General features: G+C 35.7%; 1 protein-coding gene across 2 annotated transcripts; it reads right to left on the reverse strand.

The window, feature by feature from the left end:
- Window positions 1–439: 439 nt before the first annotated feature.
- On the reverse strand, window positions 440–17,609 carry LOC111798549 (stromal processing peptidase, chloroplastic). 2 transcript variants are annotated; one of them, XM_023681779.2, is made up of 24 exons: window positions 17,349–17,607; window positions 15,093–15,330; window positions 13,590–13,831; window positions 12,097–12,295; window positions 11,345–11,392; window positions 11,073–11,180; window positions 10,749–10,937; window positions 10,346–10,642; window positions 9,158–9,259; window positions 8,762–8,896; window positions 7,498–7,722; window positions 6,378–6,581; window positions 6,101–6,271; window positions 5,015–5,164; window positions 4,584–4,721; window positions 3,866–4,093; window positions 3,452–3,604; window positions 3,014–3,140; window positions 2,688–2,920; window positions 2,530–2,610; window positions 1,971–2,072; window positions 1,720–1,870; window positions 1,375–1,515; window positions 440–812 (listed from the first exon to the last, which is right to left on the reverse strand). In XM_023681779.2, the coding sequence occupies exons 1-23, from the start codon at window positions 17,525–17,527 to the stop codon at window positions 1,424–1,426; spliced, it is 3,792 nt and encodes a 1,263-aa protein (XP_023537547.1). In that variant the 5' UTR covers window positions 17,528–17,607; the 3' UTR covers window positions 440–812; window positions 1,375–1,423. The 2 variants fall into 2 exon arrangements, with proteins under 2 accessions (XP_023537547.1, XP_086981720.1); XM_087125594.1 differs by lacking the exons at window positions 440–812; window positions 1,375–1,515; window positions 1,720–1,870; ... (1 more) ...; window positions 2,530–2,610; window positions 2,688–2,920 and having other exon boundaries at window positions 3,014–3,094; window positions 17,349–17,609.
- Between the last annotated feature and the right edge of the window lie 1,074 nt (window positions 17,610–18,683).

Below are 18,683 nucleotides of genomic sequence, written 5' to 3' on the forward strand. Positions count from 1 at the left end.
TTATTAATTTGTATTTATTTTTTAGTCACCTAGCTTAGAAAGGCCAACCATTAGAATTAGAAGTGGGTTCAGACTTAGGGGTGTACATGGTCCGGGTTAGGTTGATTTGAGAAATATTTTTGATCCAATCCAAAAGTTCGGGTTCGAGTTGGTTGGATTGGTAACATAGAACAAACTAACATCCAATCTACTTAATGAAGTGTTTTAGGAGACATTTACAATAGAAGAAAAGGAAGGCAACTCTCACCACGTAGAATTGAAAATTTTCAAGTAGACATTCGAGGTGTATTGAGTTGAATGATGATAAAACGTTCTTTTAGTCGAATTAAAGAAAGCACTCTATCAATATACTTCTAAAAATTTCATAAAAAATGTGTTTTTCTCCAAAAGTCGTCTCGAACTCGGGCTTGGTCCGAGAACACAAATGCACACATAAAACTGAGAATAAGATAAATAGTGATATTATTGAGCAAAATGAGATGTAAATAGGTATGTAGGTTGCAGACCACAAGAGAGGAGGGTGACTATACTTTACAACATTTGACTTGAAATACAAGCATACAAAGTAGTATTCATATATCTTAGTTGGACATGGTGGCTGCTAATCTGAGTGATGCATATTATGAAAAATGAATCAGCATCGTTGGTATTCAAGCAATAATAATAATGCCTGCTGGATACAAAGAAAATTGTACCAATTAAGCAACTTCTACTAATCAGCTTACGGTCGAGATCGAACGAGATCGGCGTAGCAGCTTCGTATTCGATAAGGTAATCATATTATTGACTGTACTTTGGAGTGAACATCCATCCTATAATTACAAACCAAGAGGATAAGTGTCTCTGTAGCCAAAGGATTAACAATCACTTCTATTAACTTGTAGCAAATAAAGGCAAATGAACCTCCATAAATAGTTAACAAATACTCTATTAGTTCAGGTTGACTTTATTTTAAAGGTGTTAAACATTATAATTTGTTGACAAAGAACGATATAATGTCAGGTCCCACATCAATTGGAGAGGGAAATAAAACATTCTTTATAAGGGTACCCTCCCTAACAGACACGTTTTGAAAAACCTTGAGAGGAGGCCCAAAAGGGAAAACCCAAAGAGGACAGTATCTGCCCGCAGTGGGCTTGGGCTATTATATAGAACCTCACAAGTTTCTTTTTTCGTTCGTTCTAACAAATGGGTATAGTATATAGTATGTATAATTACAAACTTTTTCTTAACAAGATTCGAAGTTTTTATTGAGTAACGAGAAGGAATAAGAATGATCGAGAAGACAATATGAATCACAAAATTAGTTTAACCAGCAGACTCGAGTGCAAAAGAGTCGAGATTTTCGTATAAAAAATTATAAAGGAAACAAACCTTTTTTGTTTAATCCCTTTCGATGATTAAATCTTTTCATCATGTGAGATCATGTTGTGGGCCTGGTCATTGTAGATAAGCCGCGTCCAGTGGGAACAACACCTTGAAAATCTTGATCTGATCCTTCCTCTTCAAAAGGAACTGCAACCACAACATGAAATAACACTTGAAGCTAAGGTTGGTACCAGCGGAGACAGCCCAGTTTAACATTAACCTAGTGTAGAATACAAACCTCTCTACAAACTTAAGTTGATGTTCATATGAATCTAAGGATTAATTTGTAATCTACACAATGTCATATCAACTAATCATGTAGATGAAACGCTGTAATACGAAACTCCTCACCGATACTTTCTTCCCCAGCTTGAGCTCCAGCTACACCAATACACGTATACAAAGAATCGGCGTCCACTTTCAACTGATCATAAGCAATGTATACGTCATCAATGGTGGCAGCTTCATACAACGACGTAAGATCTTTGATGCATGATAGGTCCTGCCCCACAGTCAAAAGAGAAGAGACAGGTGAGACATCCAAAAAATGAAGACAGTGGCAACATAATGTGAGGTCACGAGTACAAGCACATTAGTTCTACCTTCCGTGGAACAGAAGATGCTTGCAGATGAGCCAATAGGCCAAGCCAATAAGCATTCGACTTTATTTCAGCTTCATGTCTCATAAGAAGAGTACGTTTTGCCTGCAGAAACATTATTTCAACCATTGGCTAAGAATGAAATGGTCTACAAACTCCAAGTACAGAACTGCACGAGAAAGAATTTGTACCCATGTATGCTATATATATATATATATTTTGATAAAAGACAATTTCATTGATACAAAAACGATGTATAATTCATGGTGTTTACAAAATACCTTCCCAATTAGCAATGGAGGTATAACTATAGGAAGTAAAAATATTAAACCGTTTACACCAAGATATAGCTTGGTAAACAACATTGTCGAAAAGTTTTGTGTAGGTCTGTGCTTTTTCTGTACCTGTGAATGCTATAGTACATATGTAAAAAGAAGAAGGGTAGGGAGCGATAAACTATTTTTAGTTTTAAATGGAAAATCGGTTTTATGAATAATATCAAATGGGAACTAATGAAGTTTTATTAACCAGTACTAGCTGAGCTGGTCATTTAACACTTTACCCTGTCCAATTCTCTTTGGCTAATTTTGTTGCCATGTAAACCTCTCAGAACGTTTTTGCATGCATCAACAGCTTTGTACACCTGAAAAGAGTTCTATCAGTGAAGGATAAAAAGAGACAAGAACTTAACAAGGACATTTATGAAAATTAAGTTCAAACCTTGGCTGGAGTTGATGTTACAGATATAACATACCATCCGAGCTTAAGCCTATCGAACAGGCTCAATTCGAAGGATACGTCATATGTCAATCCAAGAGAATCCCGGACATTTGTGAAAAGCCTGGAATTTATAATCTCAGCCAAAAGCCCCATTGTAATCCCAAAAAAGAGTGGATGACTACGAAGTTTTCTCTGCAAACCCTTCTCAATATCATTATCAGATTCCTCACTCTCTGGTGTTAAAGAAAAAGAATCCATCACAAGTTATATCAGAAAATCAGGGTATGACACAAGAGTCGATATATACTTTTTGGCAGAAAACTCACCGTCTGTTCTTGAAATCTGACTAACTGATTCTAACAACTCTACACCCTCAACTGTAACGCCCCAACGGTTGGGCGCAGGACCTGAAATATAAGCGCATGCTCTTTCATCTGTATCCTTTAAAAATACCTGTTTAAATATGGTAATGAGTAACTTGCTATCAGAAACATAACAGAGATCATAATGATCTGACCACAATATCTTATATTGATCTCAGAAAGCATGCAACTGCAAAATAAAATGAAAAATCAACGAGATCTGAACCTTTAATCTTTTTAGTGTAGATCAGAACATATCCTTTATATGAAACAAATGAGTGAAATAATTTCACTTAAAAATGAATTTTGCACATAAAGTAAGAATATTACTCAATATAGGGAGAGGGGAAAATCTTCCAAAAATAAACCGAGCAGTTTTAACAGATCAAACGTCTGTCTCACCTGCTGAAATTGTAACTCAGATGGAGATGGTCGAAACACAATGGGAACAGAGGCAGGTGCTGTCTCACAAGGTGTTTTTGCTGTGACTGTACCAAGATAATCTAGAATACAAGACTCAATTTCTTCCTCTGAAAAGTCCCCAACAACACTTACCTAAAACACGGGAAGATTCCGTGATAATATATCAGGAATTATTGTTCAAACATGTAACTTCTCAAAAAATAACAGATTGCCATTTTGTCGGTTTAAGAACGTAAAACGCTTATATTTTTGGATTATTTTTGCTTCTTTGTACTACAACGTTATACTTGTTTTAATTTCCTTTTATTAATATTAGGACATTCTTTATCGTTCTCTCGTACGAATACTTCTTAATATCCTTCTTATTTTCTATCAAAAGGAAAAAGAGAAGACCTCCATGTTATTGCCTACAAATTGATTCATCACTGCATCCTTCACGGTTTGCAATGTTAAATTCTGCAATGATTTTGGGGAAGGCTCAACAAACCGCTCGTCTCCATTCAGCATAGCTAACATGAGTTTGTGAGCAGTAGATCGTTCCAGGCTTTTAGGAATAGACCAGTAATATGACATATATAACTGCTTTGCTCTATCAAAAGCATCCTCCAGCCAGACGCTATGCTGCAAATAAGTAATTGCCATGACTTCAAGTAGTAAAACGTACAAATATTTATTCAGAGAAACAATTTGAATTAAACTTTGAATGATTGTAGTGAAATATCAAGTTTTTAAGGTTTCTAAGTAAAATTCAATCTAGATGAACCTTCATCCTTGTTAGTTAATTTAAAGAGAAATAAGAGACTTCCTAAAAAAAAGGTTAATTTACAGAGGACTTCTTGTCTATTATTGAAGGTTGAGATAAAAACATTTGAATAAGAATAAATAAAAAGATATTGGCAACAATTAAAAGTTGCAGCGCAGTTCGCTCTATAAACTATTTAATTCATACTAAAAAATTGTGTTCTAGCAATATTCATATTCATGCTCTACTATTAATCAGACAGAGTTATATATATATATATATATATATATATTATGAGAAACACAACTGTGATTTGTAGGGAAAAACAAACTAGAAAATTTGAAACCAAAACCTGCCATTTGCACATACCTCAAGAACCATGTGGAGTAGTTGGAAAGCTGCACGCATGCCATTGTCTCTCAAGGTGAAACGAAATTCCATAGCAATGAACTCTTCGGTTGACTCCAGCGAACAGTTTATTAAGTGATTAACACAAAAAAGTTCTACCTACAACATATTGAACAAACAAAGCCTTTAATAGATGATGATTATCCCGTTATGACCATATAACTCTTCATCCACAATATATTGCACTGACAACGTAAAATCTCATCCTCCCCACACATTGATTGTCCCGTTATGTCTATATAACTCCACAAACAGCTAGATATAATCCACTATGGGACACGTTTTATCGTTTCAATAGGAAGTTCATTGCTTCATTGAATTTTTCCTCAGTTTTAAGTGCAAAGAACCAGTTGGATGGGTGAGTGAGGAATGTGAGGATTCAAATACAATACCTGCTCCCTTGAAAAACTTCCTACACGACCCCCCTCACTGAGAGTTCGAACACCGACCACAACGGCTCCTTGTAAGTCAGGGCTTTCAGCTGCTCGTCCCCCACCAACAATAAGCCGCATCACGCCTGACTTGTTTTCACTTTTGGAAATCTGCATGTACAATGGTATAAATGGTTAAAGAAGTTGATAAATAACAACCACACATGCATACATTTTTCCAGAGCTACCCACGATTGTTTAAGAAATCATCCCTTGAATAAACGGTATTCTTTGCCCTGGGGTTTGAAAAATACGAAATTTAACTAGACATTTTAAATTATACGTCTCACAAAGACTCACAGCAGTTATCTACAAACATGTTTTGAGCATATATAATAGTAAAGAATGAATTAAAATTGTACTTCTAGACACTCAGAAACTGGGAAGATATAACTAAAAAGACAAGAAATTTTCCAATCTAGCATTGAAAAGATAATAGAATTTTTTTGAACATGTTTGTCAAATGGACCATGGAGAAACCAAAGAGTGAACTTTCACCCACACTGTGGGCATGTCTTCCTCTCTTCAACAATAATACTGTTCCTCTCCGTTCAGATGCACCCAATGAAAGCCATATATGAAGTTACCTTCTTTAAAAAATGATCAAAACAATGAGGTTTTAACCCACATAAATGACAAATATTCCTTCAAACATCAGAAGGAAAACGATATGAGAAAAAATGTTGATCATGCCTCTCATATGATTCGACAAAAGAACACATTCGTGATAGCAAACAAAAACCCAGGAACCTCCTTGTGACATGTCTTTTATTGAAATTTTCTAGAGCCATAGCCCGATCAATAACTTTCTTAGCAAGCTTGTAAATCCTAGGAAGAGTTATCTAACCAGATAGTTAACATTGATAACACGTGCGCGAAGGATCCAATGATGGTCCCATAATACAGCTCAGTTAAGCTGGCAATAAAATTCAGTCAAACAGATAGATGGATCTAAGCAAAATTTATGAAATGTACAGAGCAATTTACATCCCACCAAGCATAAAGTGAAGTCTAACCTCACTATGTCATTGATCCTATAAATTATACCTTATAATTCACAGGAATTCCATTTGACAGACGACACTGAGTGATCCCTGTTTCCTTATCATGAAACTTGGTGACATTAGTCTCTGGGTTTGAAGGAATAAACGATGGCTTGTGTTGCATCCTTAACTCAGCTATCTGTGATGATGATATCAACTCTTTTGGCACCTCAAGCTGCAGAAGTATATATAATTTCATTCCAACGAAAAACGATAAGACAACATACAGATATATTATACTTAAGTGTAAAAGAAAAAGAGAGTATAAGAGAACAGGATACTTCTGGCTCAGCTTCAATAGGTTCCTCCAATCCTGCCTCAATAGCAGTAATTATCTCACTTGCAGTTAACTTGAACTCTGTTTCACCCAACCCATCAGTATGTGCTTTCTTCGGAACACATGCAACAATAGCTGCAGGAAGGGGTGAGGTAGGCTTTCCATAATCAGAGATGAACTCCAACACTTCAGCACCAATCGAATTCACCTAAAATAAAATTTTAAAAAAATTGAAAATCAATGAATGTGTAATACAGTTTGTAAGAAACTGCTAATAATCTATAGCAAAAGCAGGTGATATAGCATGCCAATAACAGCTTCAATGCATGGAGAGAATTAGAGAAATTTTTTCTTCTTTTGATGGAAGATTAAATAAACAATGTTCTAAAAACTTTAGTCAACCCTTACCCTCCATAATTTTTTAATGCACTCCTACAGCAAATTCTCAAAGTGGCATAAATATAATTGGGCATGTACGTGTACGCTGCTATGTGCTATATCCATCAATATTTTTTAGTTAATAACAGTACACTTATGATGTATTCAATATTAAAAAGTATATACTAAAAAACAGGGTCCAGGATAAGGTAGCCACCACCTGAAAGGATAGGAGGATGAATCATCCTCATAAAGTAACATCCTTTAATTGAATACAAATTGCAAAGCATACATGTAATCTCTTTTAGCCTCTGGACAGAATCAAATCTCCCTCTCTATTTTCACATCAATACAAATTCCTTCGTGCTCTTTAAGTTTTGAGAAGAAAATATGTAAGAAAATAATAAAAGAGGAAGAGAATTGTGCAACTACCAACTTACTCATACAGAAAGTATCATTCAGTAAATTATTTATAGAAGATGACTGTGTCTCCTCAATACCCTAACTTATTTCTTAAATGATACAATTTCAAGAGAAAATACAACCATATTACGAGAAATAATCAGTGCCAACAATTAAAAAAGCGGCTTAGATCAAAGACACAAACATAATCTGCCTCTCTTATATGTCACTTTTCTTCTCAAAGACAACTATTTTTCTATAACAAGCAACTGCGAAATTTCCTTCAGAATGTAATTATAAATAAATAATAATAATAATAAATAAATAAATAAATAAAAGTGTACCTCTTCAAGAGTAACCGTTCCAGCAACAGCAACCAAACTTTCATGACCTTGTCTTTGGTCCATAACCGTATGTCCAAGTGCATCACTTTCCATTATAAAATCCAAATTATCAACAGATGACACGTTATCAATCATTGCTGCTAGGTGTTCACTGTCTTTTAGAAGTGCATCCATATAGCGAGTCAGTTCACCCTTGGTGACACCAAACTCTTTAAGTCTCCGTACCTGCAGCACATGAAATATAAATTATATGTCCAGCAGTCCAAGTGCCATTGGACTTGGTGTGTGTTGCTCTGAGAAGGTAGAATAGTGGATGTTTGAAGCTCTTAATGGTTGGTAGCTAAAAGAGAAGGCTAGATTTTTTGTGGAGATGCACTGCTCAGGCGTATCTTAGGGAGGTTTCGAAGGAAAGAACAGGAGAATCTTTGAAGACAAGCCGAATTCTTTTGTGGTGTTTAGAAATACAGTACAACTTACTTCTTCTTTATGGTGTGTTAGAAACAGGAAACTCAGCTCCTCCATAATTGGGAGGCTGTGCTTCATTGGTTTTCGAGGGAGGGGGTTCCTCGCCCCTTTTCCCTTGCACTGTTTGTTCTTCTTTTGTTCAATGAAGGTGTTTCTTATCAAGAATATTTATTTTGTTAGCGTCAACCAGTATCCTTCTTTCTTCTTCCCTCTCATTTTCAAATAAAAGATGTAAAACTTTTATGCCTTGGCATTTTATTAGCCTGAATTCCCTTCTTCCCCTATCTAAATGACCCAAGCACCAGCAAGGCTACAAAGTATGATTACCAGATTCAAATGTAGGGATTAAAAAGACAATCAATGGAGTTGAACCATGGAATTTCTTAAAATTATATCTAGGTGAAAATTGATCCAAACCATTGGTTTGAATCGAAGTTTCTCTCTCTTTTGCTTTAACTTTGATCTTTTGTTAAGTTAAAATAATTTATCTAAATGAAAAAAAACATATATCTTTCCAATTCAAATTCCTCCTTTTTTTCATTGTTTTAAGTAAATACTAAGCTCATTAAAAGAATCATGAAAAACTAATTAAATCGAGTCATTACCGGGATCAACAAAACAATCAATAACAAGGATCTAGTTTATCACTTTTTCCATTTTAGGATTCAAATTGATAAAATTTAAACCATAATATCATAGTTAACTCGCGTAAACAAGTAAACGGGTGGGGAAAGATTCAGAAATTTAATTTTAAAGTTTAGTTTTTTGGAACGATATGGGTAAAATAAGAGATACAAACCTCTTGAACAGCAACTTTGATTGCGCTTTGCCAATTCTTGGGTTCAGCTGTTACTGTTAGAGTGGTGACAGTGCACCCTTCCCTTCCAGAATCACTATGGTCCAATTCAATGGAAGTGAATGGCGGATTTGAACTCTGAAAATTTCAATAAATTAGAAAATTTTGAAATGATAAAGTTTTATACTAGTCAATGAGAAAAATAGTCAACAAATAACTAATACATCACTAAAACCAAATTAGGATGCCACATGAAAGAATTATTGTGTATTCAAATAAGAAATTAAATTATGATAGACGACCAATATGAAAAACGTTTGTGACAGAATCAAACAAAAAGATGACATACAAAACTAGAAATCTTGTATTCATGACAAAGACAGAATTGTTCAAACGCACCTTGTATCTTGTATTTATACGGAAATGCAATGCAGAAAGAAATATCCTCTTCATAAGAACATTTCTCAGGTCACTAAACGTCTGAACCTTATTTACTGGAACCTGCATTGAATTTCAAAAGTAGGTATTTGGTAAACATGTTATTCCCTAATCCAAAACAAAACTTCAAAAAGAGAGTGTACTTGAAGAATAAGAGGATGAGTCAACCTCAAAAATAAAAAATAACTACTAATACAATTTGCATCTACTTCACCAACTAGGAAAGGATGAAGCAAGAGTTAACTGTTTTGGAAGGAAGCTATTGCAGTTGAATAGCAAGTGGCTCACTCCTCTCCTCTCTCTCTCTCTCTCTGTGTTGTCCATGCCCCACATCTAGTCCACTCTGCTTGTCATTTAACCCAACTCGGGCATTAGACAAGGGGATTCAGGTATGCCAACTCCATTTTTGTGGGTCACCCTTTCCATGATGTGAAAAAGACCTTCCGGTTGGTTATAAACTGGGTTTTCTTTTGGTATCTTAGGTGTGAGAGGAATGCAAGGAGTTTCAGGGATGTTTCTCGACTTTTGATAGATGTTTTGATTTTATTTCACACCTAGTATTGGTAAACATACGCACCCTCTTACATATTTTAGTTAATCTTCTTTGATCTCTAATTGGAGAGTTTTTTTGAAATTCACCTCTTGGTGTTAGGTGCCAGTAAAAAGCACACCAGTACGCTTTCCCAAAAAGACACAAAGCTACTCTCTTCTCCTTGGAAAGTCCAATTAGTTCTTTCATATCAAATTCTACGCAACAGGGCTGCCACAGAATTTAGCCACAAGGCCTTTGCCTTGCTTTTTAGAAGGATGACTCAAAAGAATGTGTGAGGTATTCAACCATTAGCTTGTAAAATTTCTCAAACTAGTGAATTTTTTCAAAGTTCGTAAATATTAATTTTTCTTGAGAGTTTCACTGTGTAATCTTTTCTTCATTAATGAACATATCTATTTCCTTCTTCAAAAAAAAATTTATCTTGAGAGTTCGTTAGAATGTCCTTTTCATAGACATCATGTTTACATCTCCAAAAGGGTTAATTCTTCGTGTGTGCAAATGCTTATATGTTAGTGATTAAAAAAGCTTTAAAAAAAAGAATCATGCGAGATAAATTCAGGAGAGAAAAATTTTAATATATATTTAGCACCACATACCTTGCAAAACATATAAATTGAGAAATTTTGAAGCAACTCATGCTGAAATATCTGTGGAGGATTTGCATCTACATTGCTCCCAGGAAGTGACCAATTGTGCTTCACAGGAGGACGAATTGCATGCCTTTCTTTCTTAATGATCTTGTATTGATCTACTGAATTTGATCTCTCGTTTGATAAACTTCCACCTAATCCTACTGAGATCTTGGGAACAAGAAAGCTAGCCATTGCACCAAAGGCACTGGGATTAGGAGTAGAAACAGCTTCCTTTTCTAGGCCAGTGTCGTCAAAGACAGCCTGGAAGAGATAATCGGTAAACTTGTGAACTGAGTCCTTAAATGAATTCAATAGTCTCTATTCTCAAAAATGTATATATATTTGAACCAAAAAAAGTTGTTCAAACCTCAATTTGGTTTACTGTCTTTGAGATGTTATCAATATCTCCAACAATGTATAAGGTTGCATTTGCAGGGAAGTACCATCGTTCATGGAACTTCCTTATTTTATCGGCATCCCACTTCTTAATCTGTTCCTCCAATCCAATTGGGAATCTTCTGCTCAGCTTGTTTTCAGAATGCAGATGTTGTAACAGCTGTCAGAGAGAAATGTTTCCAAATAAAAAAATTAAAAAAAAAAAAACTGATTAGCAAATATATAAACTATATTGGAACATCACCAATCTGAAATAATTTTTCATGAACAAATGCAACTGCAATGCATATCTCACCTGACAATCAACACGATATTCTATTGTATTCATCATCTGTAGTTCAGAAAGAATCGCACGCCTCTCTTTCTCAACTCGTGAAGCAAGGAACTTTGGGTGGAAAGCTATCTATTTAGGCAAGCACAAACGAAGGATGCATATAAACTATGTTCTCATATACTGAAACCAGACGATTCATTTGCTATAAAAACAAAAACAATACATCAAGTAGAAAACTAATATCAGAACCGAAAGCCACACTAGTGGGCACTTCGATCATTTATCGTTCATACCTCATTTAAGGCATCGAGAACAGATGGAAGCAGATCTCCATCAGTATCCTACAGCCAAAGATAATGTGGTCAATCTTCAAACAAATTGCAAGTAATAAACCTAGACACACAAGTGATGCAAAGAGCAATGGAGGTATGGTGCTGTATTCTTGCCCCATCTAGTATACGGATGAACTCTAAACGGTCCACCATGATACTTATGATTGTTCACCATGGGCACATTAAAAGATTAAGTTCAAAATTCTATTCTGCCAAAAGCATCTCCTAAGAATATAAGAAAAATACTTAGAGAAACTAGCATGAGTGGATTATAATTTTGAACATCCCTAAGTAATGATTCCTAAGCACTGAAAAAATTAACACTTAAACATCAAGCGAATTTCTCAGATAATACAAAGTTGCTAAAATATTTGAGCAGCTGCATTTTTTTAAAAAATTAAAAAATAAATAAATAAACATTCATGCACAGCTATGTCATGCTGAGAACAAAAGATAGGTGAAATGAAGAAAATAAAGAAACTGAATTACACAAACGCAATGTATGTTAACTATAGAAAGTCGGGACTCATACATAAGTGGCAAATTAACGTATTACTTAGTATCAGCAGCAAGAAAGAAATAATGATGGAAACAACACCTGTTCTCTAAGAGATAAAATGTTTAACCACGTCCTCATAGAAAATTGAAAGACAAAAGATCAAGATATGATATCAGTGCATGCGAATAAAAATAGAAGAACCAACAAGAACAACCTTCGTGCTAGTTGGTGAATGGATATGAAACACAGTATGGTGGAAATCAGTGTAGGCATTAGATCGTGCGCCTGTACCCAAAAGTTTTTCACGTTTCTTACTTCCAAGGAAGGCTACATGCTCAATCATGTGTGCAATTCCTTGCTCGTCATCTTCTTCATCGATTGACCCCACATGGACTTCCATGTGTGCTTCAAACCTAAATTCAAAAAGTTGTCAGGGGAGAGTTCTTCTGGTCTCCATCAATAAAGGTTCATTTGTTTAATGAGAATTACAGAAGATTGGTCCAATTTTTTTTTAAACAGAGTGAGAAAGGGGGAGAGAGAATACGTAGGGAGGATAAGTAGGAAGAGAAAAAATGACCCACAAAACCTAACTAACAAGATAAACATTAAAATTTATCCCAGTCCTTGCACTAAGGTCCCATAGCTTGAATTACCAAAATCGATGAGCAATTAGAAGAAGAGTTTGACAAAGATTTAACATTTATCAATCAATTATTTCTTCGAAATACAAACTGCCTACCGTGCAGAACACAAAATCCATCTTATCCTCTATTTCATGAAATATTGAAAATAGATTTCATATTTATTTTATATGGCACTAGAAAATTTTCAACAAACATATGGAAATTGTACTAAATCTTCTCAACCAAACATCCCCACAAAAAGTATCTCACTGGATTAGTCCACATACATCTCAATTCCTTTTTGGATCTTGGGCATCAAAAGTTAAAAAAAGTCCATCTTTGCAACAACTAGAAAAGTTGAATCACCGAGAAGACCCCATCATTTGGCAACCTAACATTCCTAAGAAGGTGAAGGTTTTCTTGTGGATCTTTATGTTTTGAAAGGCTTAATACATGGTATAGAATTCGAAAAGTCTTCTAATCCACCTTTCTCTCTCCAAATTGGTGTGTTTTGTGCCCTTTTCAACTAGTTATTCGGAGACTTTGCCTAGTTTGTTCAAGCTGGATTGGTATTTTCCCTCCAGTGCTTTGGATGGCTTTCTTCATCTTCTGGTTGATACTCCTTCTAAGGTCAAGCCACAACGATGTGGTAGCTCTTCTATGGAGGATGTTGTTTGAAATGAATAGAAGGGTATTTTGAGATAAGAGTTTTTGACAGTAAAGTTTTTTGTGAACTTAAGAAATTTTTGCTTTTACCATTACATATCAGCTGGGATGCATTTTTGTATTCATTTGGTGCGTGGGGATAGCTCATCTCCCCCCATTTTTTTTTAAACCCTCTTTGATAATGGAATCATATTTCTTATCCAAAAAAAAGAAAAGAAAAGAAAAGAAAAGTATTAATCTAAGCTGGTTTTTCCTGTCTAGTGGTTACGATATTGCTCAGAAAATAATTTATATGCTTCTTTTATTCATGAATATTACTAAATCTCTACAAATGTCAAACTGTTCATAAGAGATCCACTACTCAATTGAAATGCATTTGCTAGTTAAATTATTTCTCCAGTAACCACATGGTCAATACCTGTTAGGGGGAACTTTATTCGGTAAAATAAGATATTTCAATCCATTTTTCAACTGCCCTCTATGCAACTTTGGATGGGACGGGAGTTCAGAACTAAGAAATGCCTCTAGCTCTGCTCTTCCAAACTCAGGATATGAAGCATCCAAATCTTGTTTCTCCAGAATACCATCAGGCCAGTCTGTAGTTGCTGCATGAGGCTCATCTGGACCTACAGTTCCACAAACTATACGGGCATGCTTCACCTGGATGTTGCATAAAAGTACAGAGACAAGAAATATAAGAATATATGGACTATCAAGTAAATAGAAAATAACAATAACCGGAAATTTTGTTATATTTTAATATAGGTTAAATATAAACAAATACCTAGTATTTTCATTTTTCAATTTCTTCCCTAATGTTCTAAAAGTTTCAATTGCACTGGTTGTGCCATTTTCCCAATGGAGTATGATGCCTTGTAGTATAGGGTTATAGTAACCAAATATGGTCACCATCCAAATGGGTGATTTGTGGGGCTAAAGCACTTTCAAGAATCTTGGAGGGTTTTTCGCCCAATTCCCTTCCTTTATTCATAGTGAATTTCACACCAGAGTTTAAGATTATTGAAATACTGCCTAGGTAAAGAGGTGGCAAGGAGAACTTTTTTCCATAAAGGAAATATGTGTTTGAATTGTTATCAAAGATAGAAAAGTTGGGGGCTAAAGTCATGTAGTACTCCAATGATGCCTAATTTGCAACTCACAAAAGATCAATAATTACTTAAATATCCTAAGAGATACAAGAGATTAGTTAGAAGGCTAGACTGTCTAATTGAGACTCGAGCAACATAGCTTATCTAGAGAGTATCATGAGTCAGGACACACCTTCCGCTGATAATTGGCCAGAGTAGAATTGATTTTGTGTCATTTGAAAGTTTCTCCTACTTCCTAAACATGAAATCTTATATAAAAATCATGGTCATACTAAAATTGAATTTTCATTAGATGTCGACTTAAAAAGGATCTAAGGTAGAAAGAAGACCAACATCTAATCTAGCGTATGAACCATAAAAAAAGATACTGATTAAACCAATTACAAGAATACATCGTGTTGTTTGTATACAGCTTAGCTTTTTTTTTCTTTTTTTTTTTTTTGTCTTTGTTGTGATTTTACATTTTTTAAGAAGAAAATTTAGGATTGCCTAGTCCACCAACATATACGGCTCTAGAGGATGAACAATAGTATTGAGTTTCTCTTTCAAATGTCTTGTAGACTAAGTTACCTAGAGTGCTCTCCGTAAGCTCCTAATATTGCATAGGAGTATTTCTAATCTTTCCCCTTCGTATGGTCTCTAAAATGATTTGTGTATAATATATATTTACATTAAGGAGATCATGAGACTTGTGCGATTAAATGAAAGATAACAAAGACAGATTTACAGAAGAAATTTCATACAAAATATATTAAGCAGATGGATCCCACAACGCAAAAAAATGATCAAACAGAGAAACTATGGGAACTTACAACTTTAACATCACGTTCATTCTTGGATAACTGAAACGCAGACTTGTCAAAAATGAATCTAGGAGTGAATCTTTTAATACTGGGACCTCTACGTTTTTGGTTAAGAAAGCAAGAGATGCAATTCGTAGTCTCCGAAGTTCCACTCCCACGTTCCCCAATCTTATAAGCATGTGGCCTTCGAGCATTATCCTTGTTTCTTCTAAACTTGTATCTACCAGTACCATCGTCATGAGAGTACCTTCCAAACCAAGAGGAAATAATTAACAAAGCTATTCGCTGATATTAATATAAGCACTCAACAAAACCATACCTCGATCAAGGAAAGGGAAAATGGAGGAGGAACAAAAAAAATAGTAAGAGTAATTTATAAAAAAAATCTTTCATCCAAGAGAATATTGAAAAAAAAAAAAAAAAAACAATACAATGTGTTTGTTAGTTGAACACGATTCTCCACAATGGTATGATATTGTCCACTTTGAGCATAAGCTCTCATGGCTTTGCTTTGGGCTTCCCCAAAAGGCCTATACTAATGGAGATAGTATTCCTTGATTATAAACCCATGATCATTCCCTAAATTAGTCAATGTGGGACTTTCATCCAACACCTCCCCTCGAACAAAGTACGCCTCCCCTTAATCGAGGCTCGACTCCTTTTCTTTTGGAGTCATAACCATTTTTTACTATGCCTTCGAGGCTCACAATACTTTTGTTCAACATTTGAGGATTCTATTGACATGGCTAAGTTTAGGGCATGGCTCTGATACCATGTTAGTTGAACACGACTCTCCACAATGGTATGATATTGTCCACTTTGAGCATAAGCTCTCATGGCTTTGTTTTGGGCTTCCCCAAAAGACCTCATACCAATGGAGATAGTATTCCTTGATTATAAACCCATGATCATTCCCTAAATTAGCCAATGTGGGACTTTCATCCGACCGTTTTTTCTATTAAAAGAGAACACTTTTGAAAAGTTGCATTACAATATAAAAAAAACAAAACAAAATAGATTTTAGATATAGCCAAACAATGACTAAAAGAGCATCAAAAGCAAATGTTTTAACAATTTATGAGAATACCTTATTCTTTTGGATTAGAGCCATTTTTTGTTGGTTTGTCAGGTTCGATTTAGCTCCTTTTTGGGTTGTTTTATAGACCCCTTTTGTAGGTTATTTTATATTCTTTCATTTTTCTTGATGAAAACTCAGTTTCTTGATAAAAACAAAAAAATTTAAAAAAAAAAAAAAAATTACAAGAAGGCCTCCCAACTATAAGTATCTATATTAATTAATTTTCTTATGCAATGAATAAAGCCTTCATTCAAGTCTCTAATTTAACCGTGATTCATTTCATACCAACACACTATTGATAGATTTCTTACTTTAAACGATTCTCCAAACCAAGGGATTCTACCACATTTCTCATCATCCCATACTTTAACCTCATTGGAAACTCACCCACCGTTTCCCAACCTTCAACTCTACAAAATTTTCCAGCTCCTACTCGAGACATGCAAACCATTGAAGATGGTCCTCGGGGCGAAGAGCTTGAACCAGATAACAATCCCCAAGCTTCTCTTCTTCAACAACCAAAGTATTTAGCTATTGGAAAATCGCCTTCGATCAACACAGCCCCTAATACCTGCAATAGCTCTAACTCATGGGGACAGAAGGAAGAGGAAAGAGTTTCAAGAAATTTTGTTGATAATAAAGACCCCCTACGGATCATGCAATAGATCCATCTGGCCCAGAATCCAATGAACCGATGGTTAATCCTCTTTTTTTGGTGATTGCCACAGTGAAGCAATACTTTATCAGGTTGGAAGAGAACCAAGTCACCAAAATTCCCTCTTTCTCTCCTTGCCTTGGCCCTAACTCTTTGATGATAGTGGATCAAAGCACTCAAGATTTCTGGTAAATAGATCATGACTGGCTGGTTACTACAATGCTAGAGGAACTTAAATAGTACGGAGGCAGAGGAGCAGTATCCCTTTAAGCCGCAAAGTCACAATACAACTTCTATATATTTATTCATTTTTACATGAACAGAATTCCAAAAACTAGATTCCTCCATAGGCGAAACAAGAACCAAACTAGATATTGAAGGAAGAGAGAAATTAGAGTAAGCTCAAATAAAAGGGGATTATAAAAATAAAAAGTAAAAAAAAAAAAAAACACCCAAGTCATGTCCAGATGAATAATTTACAGAAACCCATGATAACAAACAACACAATTCTTGACGGGAAGCTAAAATTCACCTCCTCAAAGGGACAACGAAACGAGACTCGACATCGAATCGAGCGAGATTAGAGCAAATAGAGCGGGAAGGGAGCTGCACCGAGTTCACCCGCCTATTGGGAGTACCTGGGTCTCTTAGACTCAACAACGGCCGCCGTTGAGTCAAATTAGAAACAGTAGAAGAGGTTGCAACGGCCATGGCAGGCAAAAACCCAAGAGTAACGGAAGAAACAGAGCTCGCAGAGAGCAGATAAAAACACAGCAGCACGAGAAACAGCAATGAAAATCAGACGACGAAGCGTATGGGGATAGAGTTTTCGGTTCAGTTGAACCGTTTTTTCTTCTCGAACCGGAAAATAGAGAAAAGCGATTGGTTGCAAATCTCTCAATTTTATTTATTTAAGTTTTTTTTTTTTAGATTTTGTCTTTCTTTATGAACCACAATTTTGGATGGGAGGAAGTTTTTTTTTTTTTTTTTTTTTTTATATAATTATTATCTTTTTTTTTTTAATTAAATTTTCCATTTTATAAATTTTATTTGGGAGGAGAATTCGTCCTAGCTGGGCAGACGGGGCAAGGTTTCCACACCCTTGTAAAAGGTGATTTCCTCTCCTCCCCAACCAAGGTGGGAGGTTACAATCCACCCTCTTTAGGACCCAGCGTCCTCAGTGGTCGTTCCTTTCTCCAATCGACGTGGGACCCACCACTAAATCCACCCCCATTGGGGCCCGGCCTCCTTATTGGCACACCACCTCGTGTCTACCCCTATTGTGAAACAGCGAGAAAGCTGTCACATCATCCGGTGTCTGGCTCTGATACCATTTGTAATGACCCAAATCCACCCCTCATTGGAACTCATTCCTTTCTCCAATCGATATGAGACCACCACCAAATCCACCCCATCGTCCGGTGTCTGGCTCTAATACCATTTGTAACGACCCAGATCCACCGCTAGCAGATATTGTCCTCTCTGAGCTTTCCCTTTCGGGCTTCCCCTCAAGAAACGCATCTGTTAGGGGAAGGTTTCCACAAGGGTGATTTGTTCTCCTCCCCAACCAATGTGAGACATCATTGTCCTCTTTGGATTTTCCACCAATGTGAGACATCATTGTCCTCTTTGGATTTTCATTGTCCTCTTTGGATTTTCCCTTTCGGGCTTCCTGTCAAAACTTTAAAACGTGTCTGATAGGGAAAGGTTTCCACACCCTTATAAAAAAGGGTGATTTGTTCTCCTCCCTAACCATGTAGAGTATCACAACTTTACAAAACAAAAAATTAACTCTTCAAATGTACCACTTAGACTCGGACAATTGTTGGTTCTTCATATTTAAAATTGATATTATCCAACTTATATA

The sequence above is a fragment of the Cucurbita pepo genome, chromosome 7 (assembly GCF_057944985.1).
Source record: "Cucurbita pepo subsp. pepo isolate OVF chromosome 7, ASM5794498v1, whole genome shotgun sequence".
In the NCBI taxonomy this organism is placed as follows: domain Eukaryota; kingdom Viridiplantae; phylum Streptophyta; class Magnoliopsida; order Cucurbitales; family Cucurbitaceae; genus Cucurbita; species Cucurbita pepo.

What these genes read in the sequence shown, in the direction of transcription:
- LOC111798549 (XM_023681779.2), bottom strand. Translation starts at nt 17,527, where the DNA reads ATGGCCGTTGCAACCTCTTCTACTGTTTCTAATTTGACTCAACGGCGG. An exon ending in CTATTGAAGCTGAGCCAGAA is followed by an intron (nt 6,272 to 6,377) that starts GTATCCTGTTCT and finishes ATACTTCTGCAG; the next exon opens with CTTGAGGTGCCAAAAGAGTT. An exon ending in CTGAGTTACAATTTCAGCAG is followed by an intron (nt 3,141 to 3,451) that starts GTGAGACAGACG and finishes ATATTTAAACAG; the next exon opens with GTATTTTTAAAGGATACAGA.